Consider the following 18,902-nt stretch of genomic DNA (forward strand, 5'->3'; position numbering starts at 1 on the left):
TCTGAACCCAAGATTTCCCAGCTTATAGTTCACACTCTTAGCCACAGCACCATGCCGTCACTTCCCTGAGATTTTCCTTTTTCTTCCCTTGCAGACACTTAAAATCTCGCCATCTGCATCTTTTCCTTCCTGCTATAATGGGATTTGTTGCTGCTACAACATCTATAGTTTATTATCACAATATTGAGACATCCAATTTTCCAAAATTGCTTCTAGGTATGTAGCTGTTTTTTTGTTTTTTGTTTTAAAATATTATTCATTCATTCATTCATTCATTCATTCATTCATTCATTCAATTCTGATCTGATTTTAACTGATCTTTTTAAAATGTCTTCCAAATGGTTTTGTATTGTATTTTGTATTTTCTCCTCCTTCCCCCTTTCTTGGTCTGTTATGATTTTATGGGGCTATTCACACGATTGTAGAAATCAGGCTAGCCTCCACTAGCCCAATTTTCTACAATCGTGAGAACCACCGGGCTCGGCTGCAAGCCCAGTGGTTCTTGAGTGGGTAACCTGCTCAAGTAGCTTGCCTCTTAAACCCGTTTTTTAAAATCATGAGTAGCCGCAGTTACTCACTAGTAGACCCCGGGCAGGAGGCTGAAAAACAGCCTCCCGGCTCGGGGGTCTCCGCAGTATGCCCTGTGCGCTCGCGCAGGGCATACTGGTGCTTCCGGGGGCTGCGCGGCCCCCAAACTCCCCAGCCCCCACCGGCTCCATCACGGAGCCGGCAATCATGTGGGTGGCCAGTCCGGCCTCCCAGGGCTCCCGCCCTGATCGTCTGCGGGGAGAGCGGGCTTAGTCCGCTCTCCCCACTGAGCTTCCCAAACCAGATCTCACTGATTGTGAGAGCCGGCTCAATGTGTTGTGTGTTTTTATCTGTTTTAATGTTGTGTTGTAAGCTGCCCAGAGAATAATTTGTTATGGGGCACCTAACAGATGAAGTTTTTTAAAAAATATATTATTATTATTATTATTATTATTATTATTATTATTTTATTTTTCGGTTTATTTACTTTTCGATGTAAACCTCTTTGAGCACCTTTGTTAAAAATTGGCGTATACATATTTGTAGTCGTTGTAGCAGCGTAAGTGTTATTTATTCACTTCCCTGCTTATGCACCCCACAGCTCTCTTTCTCTATTGGGTTATGGCCTTTGTCACCAAAACCATCAAGTTGGTCAGATATTGCCAAGATGGGATATTGTTTCTACAGCTGCGGTTCTGCATCACCGGGATCATGGTTGTGCTCTATGGGCTGCTAATGGCGGTGGAGATCAACGTCATACGCGTTAGGGTAGGTGTTCCTTGAGATATGTGGCTGACAGCTTGACAGTGTTATCCGCAAGCCCCTGGCACAATGTCGGGAAATTTATTCCTTTCTGAAACTGATTGCCCTTTGTCTCTTTTTCAGTTGAGTTTAAAAACAAAAACAAACCTGTTTTATAGATTTGGGTCTCCATAACTATAGATATATCATGTAGTGGTTTGGAAAGGCAGGATTTCTATCCAATGAACATAACTCCACCATTTCCTGAGGTTCCTCTGCCATTCCCCGCCTCTTTTAGGCCATAGAAACCCCTTTAGGAACATAGGAAGCTGCCATATACTGAGTCAGACCATAGGTCCATCTCGCTCAGTATTGTCTACACAGACTGACAGTGGCATCTCCAAGGCTGCAGGCAGGAATCTCTCTCAGCCCTATCTTGGAGATGCTGCCAGGGAAATAACTTGGAACCTAGATGCTCTTCCCAGAGCGGCTCCATCCCCTGAGGGGAATATTTTGCAGTGCTCACACATCAAGTCTCCAGTTCATATGCAACCAGGGTGGACTCTGCTTAGCTAAGGGAACAAGTCATGCTTGCTACCACAAGACCAGCTCTCCTCTTTACCTATTGGAATGAAAACCCAACTTTGTTTTATGGTCTTCTGAATTCTGCCGGCCAAGGAAACCAAGGGAAACAGTACTAGAGGGAAAACTAACCTCATTCCTACTAGCCTCATGGAAATTCCCCTGCTAACTGAGCAAAGAGGCACCTTTCAAATGTGAGGCTTTTGTATTTAGCAGGGAGAGAGGCAACTGTCCCTATCCTACCCCAACACAACTACATGCCTCCAGTGGTTGTTGCTGGTGTCTACTTTGAATTTCTTTTTAGACTGTGAGTGCTTTGGGGACAGAAAGCCATCTTTTTTATCAGGCAGCAATAGGGTAGGACAAGTGTCCCACCCAAGTTTGGGAGCTGTGTGCACTCCCACTTTGTGGCCATGTGCTCATAAAAAGCAAGGTAGGAGGCAGCTGAAGTGATTCTCTGTGAGGCTCCCACTGGGTGGGAATGCTTTTCCTCCTACAAAAAGCTCAAAACTGGAAAACCCAGTTCAGTTCGAATCGAGCTTGAGCTGAACTAGGTCTGGTTTGGTTTAATGCATGCTCAAGCAGGGCCCAGTTTGGCTCCAATTCAAACTGGTTCAGGCTGGCTCAAGGGAGTGGGGGATGGTAGAATTGCTTAAAAATCTAAATGACTTACCACTGCTGAGGGCTGTAGTAGTCTTGGCAGAGTGTTGCAGCAGCCGCCTGAGGGTTTATGGTGGCTCCCGCGCCCCCAACCGGCCACCCCTCAAGTTTCCCGGGGCTGCTTCAACCCTCTGTGTGCACAGAGTGGCCATTTTGGGGGCTACTGCACATGCACACAGACCATTTGCATGACTAAGGTCATGCAAATAGTCAGTGCACATGTGTGGTAGCCCAAAAATGGGCTGAACCGGCCCAGGGAGAGGCTGGCGGGGGAAAGGGACCTGCCAGAGACCACCCCACAGCTGCCACAGCACCCCCAAAGCCGCTGCAGTGCTCAGAGGCAGTAAGTCATTTGTTTTTTAAAAACAATCCCTCCCACCACCCTCAAGCTGGGCCCAAACCAGCCTGGATTGGCTAGAGGTTGAGTCTTCGAGCTAAGCCAGTTCAGGGTCGAGCTGGCTCAAATTAGATCCAATTCACACACCCCTGCCTCCTACTTCATTGTTTATTTGTGTATTTACTTATGTATTTATCATATTTATATACCACCTGACATGTGTGTCCCTAGGCGGTGTATATTAAGGGTGTGCAATTCGGATTTTCTGTGTTTCGATTTGTAACCGAATCGAAACAACCCTGATTCAAATTGGATCCGAATCTGACCCATCCGAATCCAGGGGCGTATCTAGGGGTAGGGCAGGCAGGGCACGTGCCCTGGGCGCCACTTGAAGGGGGGCGCCATTTTGAAAAATTATTTTTTTTAAAAAAATGGCTGCCAAAAACAAAATGGCCACCGTGCATGCTCAAATGGCCTCTGTGAGGCCCTAGGTCATGCCAGGCCTTGCAGAGGCCATTTGAGCATGCACGGTGGCCATTTTGTTTTCAGTGGCCATTTTTTAAAAAAAGATTTTTAAAAATGTCCACTGCACATGCTCAAATGGTCCCTGCGAGGCCCTAGAGGCCAGTGGGGGGAGGAGGAACCTTTGCAACCCCCCAGCCTTTAGGAAGCCCCCCGAAGGGGCTACAGGTAAAATAATAATAATATATAACATAAGTCACTGTACACATATTCAGATTGGCACTATGTACAGAGAATCAGGGCTTGTGAATACTGAGCTGAAACATATGATCTAGGATTGTATTCATTTGCTCTTACTTTGCTTCTTGTGATAAGTGAGTTAAATGTGATGTCTTGCTAATATGGATATTAATGGTGAATTTGTCTTTGAATCAGTGTGAAATCCTTAATATTAAGGCCCACTGGGAGTTTCTTGCTCTCTTTCTCTCATTTTAACGGTCTTTCTGAAAGACTAGAATATATTCCAAGCAGTGACACAGTTTACTCTGCATATCCTTTAATTATTTACAGAGTATCTGGGAAAAGTCAAATTCTCCATTTATTTTTAAAACTTATGTAATGGTGATGCTACAATACATAGTAGAGAATTAGACAGGCACTTCTGTTTAGTTTTCCAAGTACACCTCCACATAGTATTTGGGTATTTCATGAGCCCCAGCATACTGAAATTTGTAGTTTTCCAGCATTTTTTGGTCTGGCTAAGTCCACTGCTAAAATATTTTTTGAAATATTAAAAGATTAACGAGCCTGATTTGTATTTTTCAGCTGATATTATGGTAAAGTTATCTGAAAGATGGGTGTCAGATGCTTGGACAGGGGGCACAATTTCAGTGTTTGCCCTAGGCGCTATTTTCCCTAGATACGCCTCTGTCCGAATCACCCCAAATTCGATTCCTATCCGAATCGTGACTGATCTGAATCGAATTGATTCGGGTTTTGGATCTGTCCTATTAATTTCCCCAGATACCCAGCTTTCATTTTTTTAAAAAGCTAAGCTCTAGCCCTTATAGAAGTGGAGTTATGGAGCAAAATGTGTGGTCACTATTTTTTAAGTGTTCGGATTCTTTGGTTTATAATAACTTTCACTCAATGAATCCTTATGAGGATTTGAATCAGCCGAATTGAATCAGCTGCAATTCGGTTTGTACCCGAATCTAGCCAATGGACCACAGGGGTGATTCGTTTTGTCTCCGAATCACCCGAATCAGCTAGATTTGTATCTGAATCGACTCGCACATCCCTAGTGTATATGTTAAAATACAAGAAGTATAAAACAGGATAACATGACTAAAACAATGTTGATATTAAACAGACCACTTTAAGTTAATTTAATTTTAAATTAAACCGTCTCGTTTGGTGGCTACACAGGGATGGGCCATCTCTGTTGCTGCTCTGAGACTCTGGAATGCTCTCCCTGCTGAAATAAGAGCCTCCCCATCTTTTTTTCACCCAAGCTTTTAAAATTGACTGTGGTTTTAAATTGTTTTACAGGCTTCATTTTTAATTTATTTTATGTTGTAAACCACCCAGAGATGGAGGTTTGTGGCAGTTTACAAATCTGAAAGATAGATAGATAGATAGATAGATAGATGAAACCCTGATGTATTCCAGAGCTCTGGGGTAGCCACAGAGAAGGTCCAAGTAGCCATCAAATGAGCCAGTGGTCACCATAACCAGACCTCCCAAGATGATTTTAATGGGCAGCAGGGTTCATGACAAAGGAGACTGGTCTTGTGGAAGCAAGCATGACTTGTCCCCTTAGCTAAGCAGGGTCTGCCCTGGTTGCATATGAAAGGGAGACTAGAAGTGTGAGCACTGGAAGATATTCCCCTTAGGGGATGGAGCAGCCGCTGTGGGAAGAGCAGAAGGTTCCAAGTTCCCTCCCAGGCATCTCCAAGATAGGGCTGAGAGAGATTCCTGCCTGCAACCTTGGAGAAACTGCAGCCAGTCTGTGTAGACAACACTGAGTGAGATGGACCAATGGTCTGACTCTGTATATTGCAGCTTCCTATGTTCCTATATTCCTATGAGGCGCTCTCTTAAATACCCTGGATCCAAGCCATTAAGGGCTTTATAGATAATAACCAGCACTATTTCACTCAGAGATATATCGGCATCCAGTGCAGTTCTTTTAAAATCAGCGTTATATGTTGTCTTTGGGTTATCCTGAAGGGAAACAATGCTGTTCTAGAGCACTGTCATTAAACAGTTGGGTACATCCGCTGGTAGGACGGAGCCCTCTTCCGAACCAGCGGGAGCTTTGCAGACAATCACTTTCCCTGCTTCCTGCCTTGCTTTTTACAAGCCCACAGCCACAAAATGGGAACCTGCATAGCTGTCTGCACACAGAGCCCTCAGCACACCTTCTACTGACTGCGAGGAGTTTGGGAGCGGTGCCAATGGGCGCTATCCTGCTCTCCCTCCCCATGTATTTAGCCAGCATGGATATGAAGATGAGAATAGGACTTGAGTATTCATTTATTATATTTATATCCCTCCTTTCTTCCATCATGGAACTCAAGGCGGCTTCCATGGAATTCCCAGGTGGTTTCCCATCCAGGCACTGAGCAGACCTAGACCGGCTTAGCTTCAGCAAAGCGACTGCCTCATATATCCTCAGCCCATGTCTTGGGACCAAATGCCTCTCAAAAAAACACTAGAGCTCAGGCACATCCAATGAAACTTTTTGGTGCTAGGCTCAGGATAAACAAAAGCCCCCACCCCCGCCATTACCAATCATATACACAATAGATGTTTTTGATGACTATTTGTTCAAGTGACTGACATCCTGGCTAAGAAAGCCTATGTGCTCCAAGCTCCCGTGAGCAGATAGAGGGAACCACTGGGCAACTCCCCCACTCCTCTAGCACATGCGCAGTTGAGGAAGAGGGCTAAGAGTTCGAAGTGCTCTCTCTCCACACTCTGGGAGTGCCCAGGAAGACTGGAAAGTCCTCTCAGGAAGATTGCTGAGGGTGAGCAGTCACCATTCTCAATGAGTGCTTCTGGAGCATGGGCAGCACTCAGAAATATTCAGGTTCTGGTGCAACAGTGTGCATGCTAGATGTAAATGGAGAGTAGAAATACAAAACCTGGTAGTTAGAAATTCCACTCGCACTATACCTCTCATGATCAGATAGGGTCACATCACAGGCAGTGGGACTTATCACGCTATACCTGTCCTGAGGGTTTCTTGGAGGCATCTGTCTGGTCACTGTTGAGAAGGACAGAGAAGGAGAGCTGGTCTTGCGACAACGAGCTTGGATTGTCCCCCTTGCAAAGCAGGGTCTGCCTTGGTTTGCATTTGGATGGGAGAGTACAGGTGTGAGCATTGTACGATATTCCCCTTAGGGGATGGGGCCATAGGCCAGTGGAGGAGCATCTGCATGCTTTGATGCAGAAGGTCCCAGGTTTAATCCCTGACATCTCCGAGAAAGGCTGGTAAAGACTCCTGCCTGTAATGTTGGAGAGCTTCTGCCAGTCTGTGTAGACAATCCTGAGCTAGATGGACCAATGTTCTGACTCAGTATAAGGCAGCTCCCCATGTCCCTATGTAATGTGATGCCATTGCTAAGACAGATGGAACTTTGGTCTGATCCAGCAATGCAGTTCTTAAGTTCTCCTCCAAACAAGAGCCAAGAGCCAAAAAAGAATTAATTGGACAAGTAACTAAGGTATAAAAGGAGTAGTTGTTTAACAGAAGGTCATGTGTTTCAAGGGGGCCCAGGAACCCCATCACATGCTATTGAAATTGTCCCATGCTATTTTGTTCCCAGAGATATGTATTTTTTACAAACCCTCAAAAAGTAAAACCTCCTGAGGACCTTCAAGATCTGGGCGTACGGTTTCTTCAGCCCTTCGTCAATTTGCTCTCCAAGGCAACGTACTGGTGGATGAACACGCTTATCATCACTGCTCACAAGAAACCAATTGACCTGAAAGTGATTGGAAAGCTACCGATAGCAATGCGAGCCCTTACAAACTACGTCTGCTTGAAAGATGCCTACGAGGAGCAAAAGGTACTTGCCTATGTTGGTGCTCTTTCTGGTAACACACAGCTATGATTTTCTCAGTGTACTCCAGGGAACAGTATTCTTCCTTTAAAGCCAGCCCTACCATTAGGTAGAGTAAGCAACTCTGCCTCAGTTGGATCATGGGGGTGGGGGGAGGGGGCACTTGCAAAGTAACAAATGGATAATTATTTAGTTTGTTATGGCCTCATTCACCCATTCATTTAAACCTAGGTTTAATGTGAATTACCACCATTAGTGTGATTGTGTGATCCCATGCCAAAGCAGGAATCTCAGATTCATCTCGGGCTATAAACCACTTTGGCATGGGTTCACACAATCATGCTAATGGCAGTAACCCCATCAAGCCTAGATTCAAACAACTGTGTGAACCAGGTCTTCACCATTCACCGAAATGTTTTGGTTATCAGTTTAGACTTCCTTGGAAGCATATCAGAGATTCCTCAGTGAAAAGGCCAGTACAGGTTGACAAACATTCCTGAAACATTGTTTGTGCGCCACTTTCAATCTTCTCCTGCAATGCACATCTCCAGGGGATATGGTCATGTGCTAGAATGCTTTCCCAGTTCATGTAGGAGAAAGAAAAGGCCAAAGAATGCCAGAAAATGATTTTATTATTCATACAGAAGACCTTTAGAGACACTGATATGAATAATAAAATAGTTTTCTCACATCCTCCTCTTCAAGCTCAGTTTATATAGTGCAGGGCTGCACAACTTCAGCTAGTTGGATTACAACTCCCATCATCTCTGTCTATTGGCTACTGTGGCCAGAGATGATGAGAGTTGTAGTCCAACAACAGGTGGAGGGCCAATATTGTAGAGCCAAGTTGAGGCCAAGAGAGGCTGGCAAAGTTGATGCCCAGAGGCTTCAGGGAATGAACTGAATAGTTGCTTAGAATATGCCCCAGAATCCCCTGCAATGCTCAGTAGTGAGTTGGTAGATGTGGAAGTAGGTCGATGTGGAAATTGTTCCCTGAAGGCAGAAAGTTTGAAACCTATAGACATGAAAGATGTTGATTTAACTTTATACTAGCCTACCCGCACAGAACATCTGTGCGCTTTTGGGGGACGGCTGTTCCCTCCTGCCCCACTCTCTCTTGCCCTCCCTTCCCCTCCCTTCTGCCTCACTCTCTCTGCTCCACACTCTCTTGCCCTCCCTCCTCCCCCTCCCTCTTGCCCCAAACTTTCTTGCCCTCCCTCCCCTCCACTCTCTCTTGCCTCCCTCCCCCTCCTGCCCCACACTCTCTTGTTGTCCCTCCCCCTGCCCCTCCCTCCCGCTCCCCTCTCTCTTGCCCCTGCCCCCTCCTACCTTTCTCCCCCTCCCTCCTGCCCCTCTCTCCCTCCCTCTTGCCCCCCTCCCGCCCCACACTCTCTTGTCCTCCCTCCCCATGCCCCCTCCCTCCTGCTCCCCTTTCTCTTGTCCTCCCTCCCCTTCTGTTCCTCTCCTCCCCCCCCACCACACTGTGCATCTACCTCAGTGGGTGGCAAACAGGGAACCTCCTCCTGGGCAGCAAAGTCCAACCGCCCATTTCCCTTCCACCCCGGCCTCCAACGGAAGCCCAAGGCTTCATGCTGTCACCTGTTTCCCACTCACCCCTCTCGCCAGCACCTTCTCCGGCCTTCCTGCCGCCGCCGCCTCCCGCTCCCACTCCCGGCAGCCAGGCCAGGCTGTGCCGCCGGCTTGTCCTTTCCCAGGATGGCCTGACTTGGCCAGGCCATCCCGCCGCCTCCCAGCGGCCAGCCGAGCCCACCTCCTCAGGCTGTTTTGCAGCCCGCCACCGATACCGCACGCTGTCATTTTTTCTTGCCTGCAAGGCCGCAACTCTCACCCAGAGGCGTAACTAGGGAAAACGGCACCCAGGGCAAGCACTGAAATTACGCCCTCCGCCCCCCCAGCAAAGAAATGCTAAAAAGCATGTGGGGTGGTTGTTGCCTTTAACCTATTCAGACTCTGCAAGTTGCAATCAAGGACAGGAGGATCCCAGTTATGCAGACTCACACTGGACACAACTTTAGCCCCCCGTTTAGCCGCCCACTGGACCACGGCAGTGGCGGCGGCGGAATGGCCGAGAACAGTCAGAGCGACGCCGAGGCCTTTAGCCCCCAACTTTAGCCCCCCGTTTAGCCGCCGACCGCGGCAGCTGTGGCGGCGGAATGGCCGAGAACAGAGCGACGCCGAAGCCTGCCGTCCGGCCCGGCGTCGCTTCCCAACTGCGAGGCACACCTGCACAGTTCAATCTATTAACTGCGCGTGCGACCTTGGTGGTCGCTCCCACCAGCAGCAGCCAGACACGACTCCGTCTGGTGGCGGGCCGCTGGGCTGGCCAGGTAGCGGCGGCAAGCTTGAGCGTGCGGCACCTGCGGCGGTGCCACACACCCAGGGAAAGGGCAGCCAGAGGGGGGAGGGCTCTCTGCCTCCAGTCCTGGACCCGCAGCCAGCACGATGGCGTGGATTGAGCTGCCGCAGCCGGCCCGGCCCAACAACCTGCCCAGCATCGTGGGCCACGTGCCGCTGCTGCCGTGGCCACCCGCTGCTGCCGCCCGCCCCCCACTCCCCGGCTGCACCACCACCCACCCAGCCAGTTCAGTTAAATGAAAATTTAAAATTATTATAATAATTTAAAACAAAAAACCACACACACACACCTTGTTGTCCTCCGTTGCACACTTTATTGAAGTGGTCCTTCCTGATGATGTCTCTCAGACTCAGTCTCTCTGGTTTCTGGTTCTCTTGGGCCCTGAAGTCTGCGGGAGCCCCAGCAGCCAAGCAGCAAGATGCTCTCGCTCTCGCCGCCGCCTCATAAATGCATGTGTGTGCGAGAGGCGACGAGAGCAGGAGGTAAACTCGTGCATGCGCGAGTGGAGGTGGTTGGGGACTGGGGAGGAGTGCCACAAGGAGGTCCGTGGCAAGCAGTGAGGGTGCCGCTGGAGCCCACGCTGGGGGAGGAGCGCCGCGCCACTCCAAACAGAACAATTAAATTTTTGTCCGAGCAGGTCTCTATGCAGGCGGCGGCGCCCAGGCTGGCACTCGCCGCTGGGGGAGAGAGGCGCCGCTGGCGCCGTGCGGTCACGGCTGCTGCTGCTAGTGCTGCAGCGGCCTGCCTATCATAGCTATTGCTAAAAATAGATTTTGGTGACAGCACTTTTTGGTGCCCTCCACCAAGTGGCGCCCAGGGCACGTGCCCTACCTGCCCTACCTTAGTTACGCCCCTGCTCTCACCCTTCAGCGGCAGAACTCTCACAACGTGTTGCTAGAATTCCGCTGCCAAATCCAGGACACGCATGCCAGCTAAGAGAATTAAATATACAGATGGATGCTGTCTTCACAAACAGATGGAGGAGCATTCCATCTTGAGATTCCCCCCACTGAGGAAGGCTGAAGAGGTACAGCCCAGGCAAAGGTTTACTACCTCTGTGAGAATTAGGCCCACGTCTCCTGCTTCTGGGCCACTGTTTGCTTTGCAAAATCCTCCTAGCTGCCCAAACATCTCTTGCTAGCACCTCCCAGTCATTTGCATTTCCGCCCATTTGTGAGTGGGTCACTTTCCATTTGTAAGGGCAGCTGCTTCCAAGCCATGAAGCTTATTCCGTCATTCATGTGAAGTGTGGTAGGGTTGCCATGGACAGCATCAAGGACCTGTAAAGGGTGTTATATTGAAAGAGCATTATATCTGACACCCTTGTCTAAAGTAATGACAAAATATATGTTATGAAGTGACTGTGGGGAGAGAACATGGCTGCTTCCAACTTCACTTCAGAGGAGGAGGCAGAACACACTCAGAGGCAGAACACACACCCTGGGTGGGGAAAGTCCCAAACACAAGAGGAGAGCTGGTCTTGTTGTTGCAAGCATGACTTGTCCCCTTAGCTAAGCAGGGACTGACCTGGTTGCATTTGAATGGGAGACTTGATATGTGAGCACTGGAAGAGATTCCCTTAGGGGATGAAGACGCTCTGGGAAGAGCAGAAGGTTCCAAGTTCCCTCCCTGGCTTCTCCAAGATAGAGCTGAGAGGGATTCCTGCCTGCAACCCTGGAGAAGCTGCTGCCAGTCTGTGAAGACAAAACTGAGCTAGATAGACCAATGGTCTGACTCAATATATGGCAGCTTCCTATATTCTTATGTAATCTCTGCCATTTCCAGCTCAAAAAAGGAACCATCAGCTGATTTTAGAAAATGCAGCTCATGATACTCCACCTCTGGGTATCATGAGGATACCCAGTATCAAGAGTATCATGAAGGACTTGCTGCTTATGTCATTGTTTATGCTGGTGGTACTGTAGACCTATTTGTAGGAATTATGTGTAAGGTTCCTGAGAGGAGCAGGATGAAGCCGAACTGTTCCTGCGGCCTTGAGTGCTTCCTGTCCCAATGCAGACTATAGGATTTTGTTCTTTCCCAAAGCTTTTTATCACACTTTAGTGAAATACACTGACAGAAGCTGATAGTATTTGTCAGTGCACAATGTCTTGAGATAATTTCCCCATGGCTGTTCTGGGAAGGAGTCATAAGCTCACTGGCAGAGGACAGGCTTTGCATGCTCAAAGTCCCAGGTTCGATCTTTGGCTTCTTCTTTGGTGCTGGGAAATGGATTTCTGTCTGGGACCCTGGAAAACCTGTCAAACTAGACAGCACTGGGCTACGTGGGCAGATGCTGTTGGACTACAACTCCCATCATCCTCAGCCACAGTGTTTCTGTTGAATGGAATGATGCGGGTTCTAGTAAAATGACATCTGGGGAGAAAAAGTTTGGAATCCCTGGCAGCTTCTGTTGTTAATCCTTTTAGTGATATTTATTATGAAAGCCCTGTGTTTAGAATGCTGACGATGTTTTGTAGGTCCAGTCTGATATTAATTTCACTAAAGATTTTTGGTGTTCTTTTGTTCGGCTTTTGTTTTAGAGATTTTTGGGGGGGGGGCAGGTGTTAGGAAATTATTTTTACTGTTGTATAGTATTGAATTGCTGATACTATGATTTTGTTCGGTTATAAATGAACAAGAGGTTCTGGTAAGAAGTAATCTTCCTACTTTCCATTCACTATCCCTACAGCTGTAGCAAATTTGGTTCAAATAGGTTAGGTGGTTCATAAGTTAGCCCACTTGTGCCTCAGACGTTCACACTTCTGCCCTCTTGAATCAGGGTGGATGACATCATCACAAACTACACCGTTGAGGTGTCCCTATGTGTTCCTACAGCTGTACCCAATTCAGTTCATATTGGTTTAGGAATTGTGAAGTTGATAGGGATGGACACACACAGCCAGGTGATCTCATCAAGAAAGAAAGAAAGAAAGAGAAAGAAAGAAAGAAAGAAAATGGAGATAGTGTAATAATGGAGATAGTTTCTTAAGGGGTGTGTGTGAAGACTCAGAGGTGAAAAAGTTTACCACTGGTGGTGCAGTGGTAAAACTGCCGCCCTGTAACCAGGTGGTTACAAGTTCGATCCTGACCAGGGGCTCAAGGTTGACTCAACCTTCCATCCTTCTGAGGTCGGTAAAATGAGTACCCAGAATGTTGGGGGGCAATATGCTAAATCATTGTAAACCACTTAGAGAGCTTCCAGCTATAGAGCGGTATATAAATGTAAGTGCTATTGCTATTGCAAAGGTCTGTAATATTTCAATGCATAGTATTTGTGATGAAAGGTATCTTTGGAAACCATTATATGGCAATGGTCCTAAAATAACTGTCAAAGTTGTTTAGAGGAGATATTGAAAATCCCTTTTAACTCCCAGTAAAAACAAATGAATACAAAAATGATGGAAAACAGCAATAATGGCCAAGTCAAACATTTGCAAATCGGGAAGAGAAGGGAGACCAAAAATAGACTTTCTCTCCACTTTGTAGATATTTGAGAAGTGAGGTGGTTATTATTCAAAAATCAAGATGAATATTGTCAAAGCCTTGACTCCCTCTCTTGTGTTTTTTAATTATCTTGCATCATTTTAAAGGTTACAATAACCTGTTGTGTTTCGATGATTTACAGTCATCTGTACAGCAGGAGGGGTTGAGTTTAATAGGAGGTCTCAGATTCAATCCCAGCCATCTACGGGTGGGGCTAGAAACCACTCCTGCCTGAAACCCTGGAGAACTGCTGCCAGTCAGTGTGGGCAGTACTGAGCTACATGGACCAATGGTCTGGCCTGAAGCCCTCTCTCACAGAAGCATCAGTGACATGTTTCCATGGTGAAAGAGCGCTTTAGGTACTCAGGAGAACCCTCTGAAAGAAGTGTCCACTTGCTCCATTGTGGAGGAATGTGGAAGGCTGGGGGAGGGGGAGGTCCTGTTGTGTCCCCATAGTTGCTGCTTACTTAGGTGTGCTTTGTTATGGTGTTAGCCAATGTGTGTATGTCATTAGTGGTGTACATTTTTCTAAATTGTCACTATATTTGGCCTAATGCAGGGCTGCACATGTTAAACAGCAACTCCCATAACCCCTGCACTTTATTTATTTATTTATTTATTTATTTATTTATTTGATTTATATACCGCCCTTCCAAAATGGCTCAGGGCGGTTTACAATTAAAACAACTTATAAAACAATAAAAAGCTCAAACAAATTAAAAACAATAAAACAACAACTAACAATTTAAAAACATTTTAAAACAAAAATTAAACATTGTCCCCAGACCCCAGCTCAAGAAAACACATAGACTTAGTATGGAAGAAAAGGGCCACAACTTTGTTAACTATTACACAAAGCATGGCAGACTGGAACACCAGGTGATTAATCACCCTTCAAATGGCCTCTGTGAGGCCCTAGGCCATGCCAGTACATGCAGAGGCCATTTGAGCATGCACAGTGGCCATTTTGTTTTCAGTGGCCATTAAAAAAAACTTTTTTAAAAAAAATGGCCACTGCACGTGCTCAAATGGTCCCTGTGAGGCCCTAGAGGCCAGCAGGGGGAGGGGAAACCTTTGCATACCCCCCACGGCCTTTAGGAAGCCCCTCAAAGGGGCTACAGGTTAAAAATAATTAATTTAATATAATATATCACTGTATACACATATTTAGTTTGGCACTATGTATAGAGAATCAGGGCTTGTGAATACTGAGCTGAAACATATGAGCTAGGATTGTATCTAGGAGCTAGGATTTGCTCTTACTTTGCTTCTTGTGATAAGTGAGTTAAATGTGATGTCTTAATAATATGGCTATTAATGGTGAGTTTGTCTTTGAATCAGTGTGAAATCCTTAGTATTAAGGCCCACTGGGAGTTTCTTGCTCTCTTTCTCTCATTTTAACTGTCTTTCTGAAATACTAGAATATATTCCAAGCAGTGACACAGTTTACTCTGCATATCCTTTAATTATTTTCAGAGTATCTAGGAAAAGTCAAATTCTCCATTTATTTTTAAAATTTATGTAATAGTGATGCAACGATGCATAGTAGAGAATTAGACAGACACTTCTGTTTAGTTTTGCAAGTATACCTCCACATAGTTTTGGGGTATTTCATGAGCCCCAGCATCCTGAAATTTGTAGTTTTCCAGCATTTTTTTGGTCTGGCTACGTCCACTGCTAAATAGTTTTTGAAATATTAAAAGATTAACTAGCTTGACTTGTATTTTTGAGCTGTTATTATGGTAAAGTTATTTGAAAGATGGGTGTCAGATGTTTGGACAGGGGGTGCAATTTCAGTGCTTGCCCTAGGCGCTATTTTCCCTAGATACGCCTCTGCTGGTCTTTTAACTTGTTTAATTGTATTAGTATTTAATTTTACACTGTATCTATTGTATTAATGTTGTGAGCCGGCCCGAACAGTAGTGGACTTGAGGGGCAAGGTATATTTTAAATAAACAAATAAATACTTGGACAACAAGCAAACAAACAAATAAATAAGCACAGAAACAGACATATTCAACTGAGAAATCTTGAATACATAAATGGTATACATTTATTTTTGTGAAGTTAATAAAATGACTATTAAATGAATGCGTAAAGGAGACAAAATTTGAATTAAGACTATTCTCAGACAAAATACAGTCACCAACAGCTTGTGCAGATTTCCTTTTGAATATGTAGCTGTTGATTGATATTTATTAGTAGGATTGCTACCTGTAATCAATTATTTGGTTAGATGCATTTAAAGCTTTTAATAGCTAACTAAAGTGTATTTCCAATTAATCAGGCATTACATTAAAAAAGGTTAATTGGCTGGCATTCAAACTAATTTTCTCAAAAGTATTACTCGGGTTACTCTAAACAACTACTAAATTTCAACAGGATTTTATCTAAATTTAAGTGTAAATGTGTAAATTTAGTCAGGATGTCAGCCACTATTTTTAATATAAATACTTATAAAAACTAGCTTTCAATACATGTACTCTAGGATGAGAATGAGCGGAGAGGGGATGTCTCTTTTTAAGTATATATAAAAAGAAACATTTCCCCCTCATTCTCATCCTGGAGTACATGCCTCTTCTACATTGCTGCAACATAGATCAGCAGCACCATCTAAAACCAAAGGAAGTGTTCCTTCAAAGGTCTTGTTTCAGCTACATTCACATTTATGCAGATTTAATTAGTTTATTGATCATCAGTTAAAACTAATTTGATCAGTGGAATAATCCCTCCTTATTAGATAGATGTATTATTCTATCCTCCCTCCAAAAAGTTCAAGGTTGCATATGTGAAGTTCTCTCATTTTATGCTCCCAGTAACCCTGCAAGAAGATAGCCTGAATGGAGATTTGAGCTTGACTTCCCACATCCAAACCCAGCATCCAGACCACTAAATAACATTAGTTCTTGGCCAGTGGATAGATATGAACTGTACATTAATCAATTAATGTTGCAATCCTGGACATGTTTACACAGCAGTAAATCCCACTGTGTTCAGAGGGGTTTACACCTTTGTAGGTGTGTTTAAGATTGCCACTGGGGCATACCTACAATTGAACAAGGAGGGGACAAATGTCCCTGGGCCCTTGAGGGAGAGCACTCACTGGCTGGGTGCTCTCCCCCTCATGCCTCTCTGAAAGGCAAGGGACAGGGGACCATCTTCACTTTTAGTAGTAGGGCCTACTTCAACCTTGCTAAGCGCCTGACTGCAGTGTTAGTCTTAATCCCAGTTAGGCATGCACATATCTATTTTTTTTGCTCATCTTACATACAAATTATTTTTGTCGCCTTTGAAATTCCTACATACTTCATTTTTGGGATGTGCATGAATTGAATTTTCAATTCGATTCTAATTCAAATAGAAACTGGCTGATTCAATTTGAATTGGCCTGAAACAGGCCGATTTGATTCTAATTTGAATTGATTCAACCTATTTTAGCACCTTTTTGGCCAACCAGGCCAAATGATTTTTAAAAGTCGCCTTCACAGTGGCTAATAACCAGGGATTATGGGAGTTGGCGTCTAACGTGTAGGAGGGCCAAGGTTGTGCAGCTCCACATTAGGCCAAATATAGTGACAAAAATGCCCCCAAATGGTCATCAATATTATTCAAACCGATTAACACTCAAATCTGGCTGATTCAATTTGAATTTGAATCAAATTGCACTTTTTAGGGGTGATTCAGTTCAAATTTAAATAGTTCAAGTAGGCCAGATTTGAGCTGAATCCATTTGAATTCGAATCGATTCACACATCCCTGCTTCACTTATGCAGGATTCTCAAATTTATCGTAATCTTCACACATTAGGCCAGGGCTGCACAACTTCGGCCCTTCAGCTGTTGTTGAACTACAAATCCCATCATCCCCTTCACAGTGGCCAGTAACCAGGGATTATGGGAGTTGTTGTCTAACATGTGAGCATCCGTGGTGGCCATTTTGTTTTCAGCAGCAATTTTTTTAAAAAATTAATTTTAGAAAATGGTGCCCCCTTCAAGTGGTGCCCGGGGCATGTACCCTGCCTGCCCTACCCTAGATACGCCTCTGAAGACCAGGCTAAAACCACATTTAAAATTACATTTTAAAAAAAGTTTCAAATTAAAAGTTCTTAATAAAAAGCTAAAAACCGAGAACTATAAAAACTAAAAACTCATTTACCCATATCGATGACTACTTTTTTACTTTCTTTCCCCAGAAAAAAGTGGCTGACCATCCAAATCGTGTCCCTTCCATTTGGCTAGCCATGTACAGTGCTTTTGGGCGGCCTATCCTTCTCAGCAGCACCTTCCGCTACTTGGCCGACCTTCTGGGGTTTGCTGGACCACTCTGCATTTCTGGCATTGTTCATAGTTTCTCCAATGATAACCATACCGGCTACAGCCCAAACATCAATAACCTGGTAAGTTAGCAATGACAGCAGCTCTAACTTGGTGGCAATGGATGATGTATTTGCATTTCTTTCTGTCTTGGTCTCTCTCTCTATGTGGATGCATCTAGGAGTACATAAGAACATAAGAACAGGTCTGCTGGATCAGGCCCAAGGCCCATCTACTCCAGGGTATCCCCTCTCTCCTGCTGTTACTCCCCTGCAACTGGTACTCAGAGGCATCTTGCCTTTGGGGCTGGAGGTGGCCCACAGCCCTCTGACTAGTAGCCGTTGATAGACCTCTCCTCCATGAAGTTATCCAAACCCTTCTTAAAGCCATCCAGGTTGTTGGCTGTCACCACGTCTTGTGGCAGAGAATTCCACAAGTGGATTATGTGTTGTGTGAAAAAGTACTTCCGTTTGTTGGTCTTAGATTTCCCGGCAATCAATTTCATGGGATGACCCCTGGTTCTAGTGTTATGGGAGAGGGAGTATTCTGTGATTTTGCCAGCTTTATAGGAGACAGAAACTACTGTAGTTTGAAACTGTGCCTGTAATCAACTGTATTAGAGTTCATAAAATATAAACAGAGGGAACAAATCAAATTCTTTTCAGGACACCAAGAAACATGTAAAGGTGTGTGTGAACTAAGCCTCACTCATTTTTTGCAATGAGAACACTGTCCTTTCCTGAAGAGAATAGAGCAGTGTCATGACCCTAGATCCGCCCCCCACCCGCATTGAAAAATGAAGTGGATAGCTCAGGGGATGAGATAGAATGGGAAAGTTCTATGACCCAGACCCTAGATGACCCCACACTGCTGGGATGCCCTAGACCAGGAGAACAAGAGCCAGGATCCCCACTGTGACCCAAGAACAGAGCCCTGCATTCATCCTCTGACTCAAAGGGGACTCTTGAGAAATTGCCAGCCCAAGAATAGGTTCCCCCAGCACTGCAGGAGTCAGTACTTGCTAAATTTTGTGTAGCAGCTGTCAAGATCCTCCAACAGCTGGCTCCATTTTCTAAATGGTGTCAGTGGACAGTAGTGTTGTTGGAACTGGTCTACTGAGGGGAAAAGCAAGGAAGGGACAGGTTTCAGCTCCCCTCACCAATATGCAGGGCTCAAATTACAGGGAGTCCATCCCCATGTGTGTTTGTTTTCAAGCTACACATTTTTCCATCATTCAGTTTAGTCCACTGGAGCAAATAAAATGGCCTGATTTTCAATCTCCTTTAGCACTGGGCCACTTAGCTATTGTTTTTAGAAAGCAACTAGAGAGTGTGGTTTAGCAAAAA

General features: G+C 45.3%; 1 protein-coding gene across 8 annotated transcripts in view; it reads left to right on the forward strand.

Annotated features, from left to right (window-relative positions):
• ABCC9 (ATP binding cassette subfamily C member 9) overlaps positions 1-18,902 on the forward strand; it is a 108,762-nt gene that overhangs the window by 14,294 nt on the left and 75,566 nt on the right. For 7 of the 8 annotated variants that reach the window (XM_053257771.1, XM_053257778.1, XM_053257770.1 and 4 more), the window contains 4 exons: positions 95-216; positions 1,130-1,296; positions 7,144-7,386; positions 17,436-17,639. In XM_053257771.1, coding sequence (XP_053113746.1) covers positions 95-216; positions 1,130-1,296; positions 7,144-7,386; positions 17,436-17,639 — 736 coding nt within the window. Of the gene's footprint in view, positions 1-94; positions 217-1,129; positions 1,297-7,143; positions 7,387-17,435; positions 17,640-18,902 lie in introns of those variants that run through there. The other variant, XM_053257777.1, reaches the window with a different exon arrangement.

The sequence above is a fragment of the Hemicordylus capensis genome, chromosome 5 (genome assembly GCF_027244095.1).
Source record: "Hemicordylus capensis ecotype Gifberg chromosome 5, rHemCap1.1.pri, whole genome shotgun sequence".
Lineage (NCBI taxonomy): Eukaryota > Metazoa > Chordata > Lepidosauria > Squamata > Cordylidae > Hemicordylus > Hemicordylus capensis.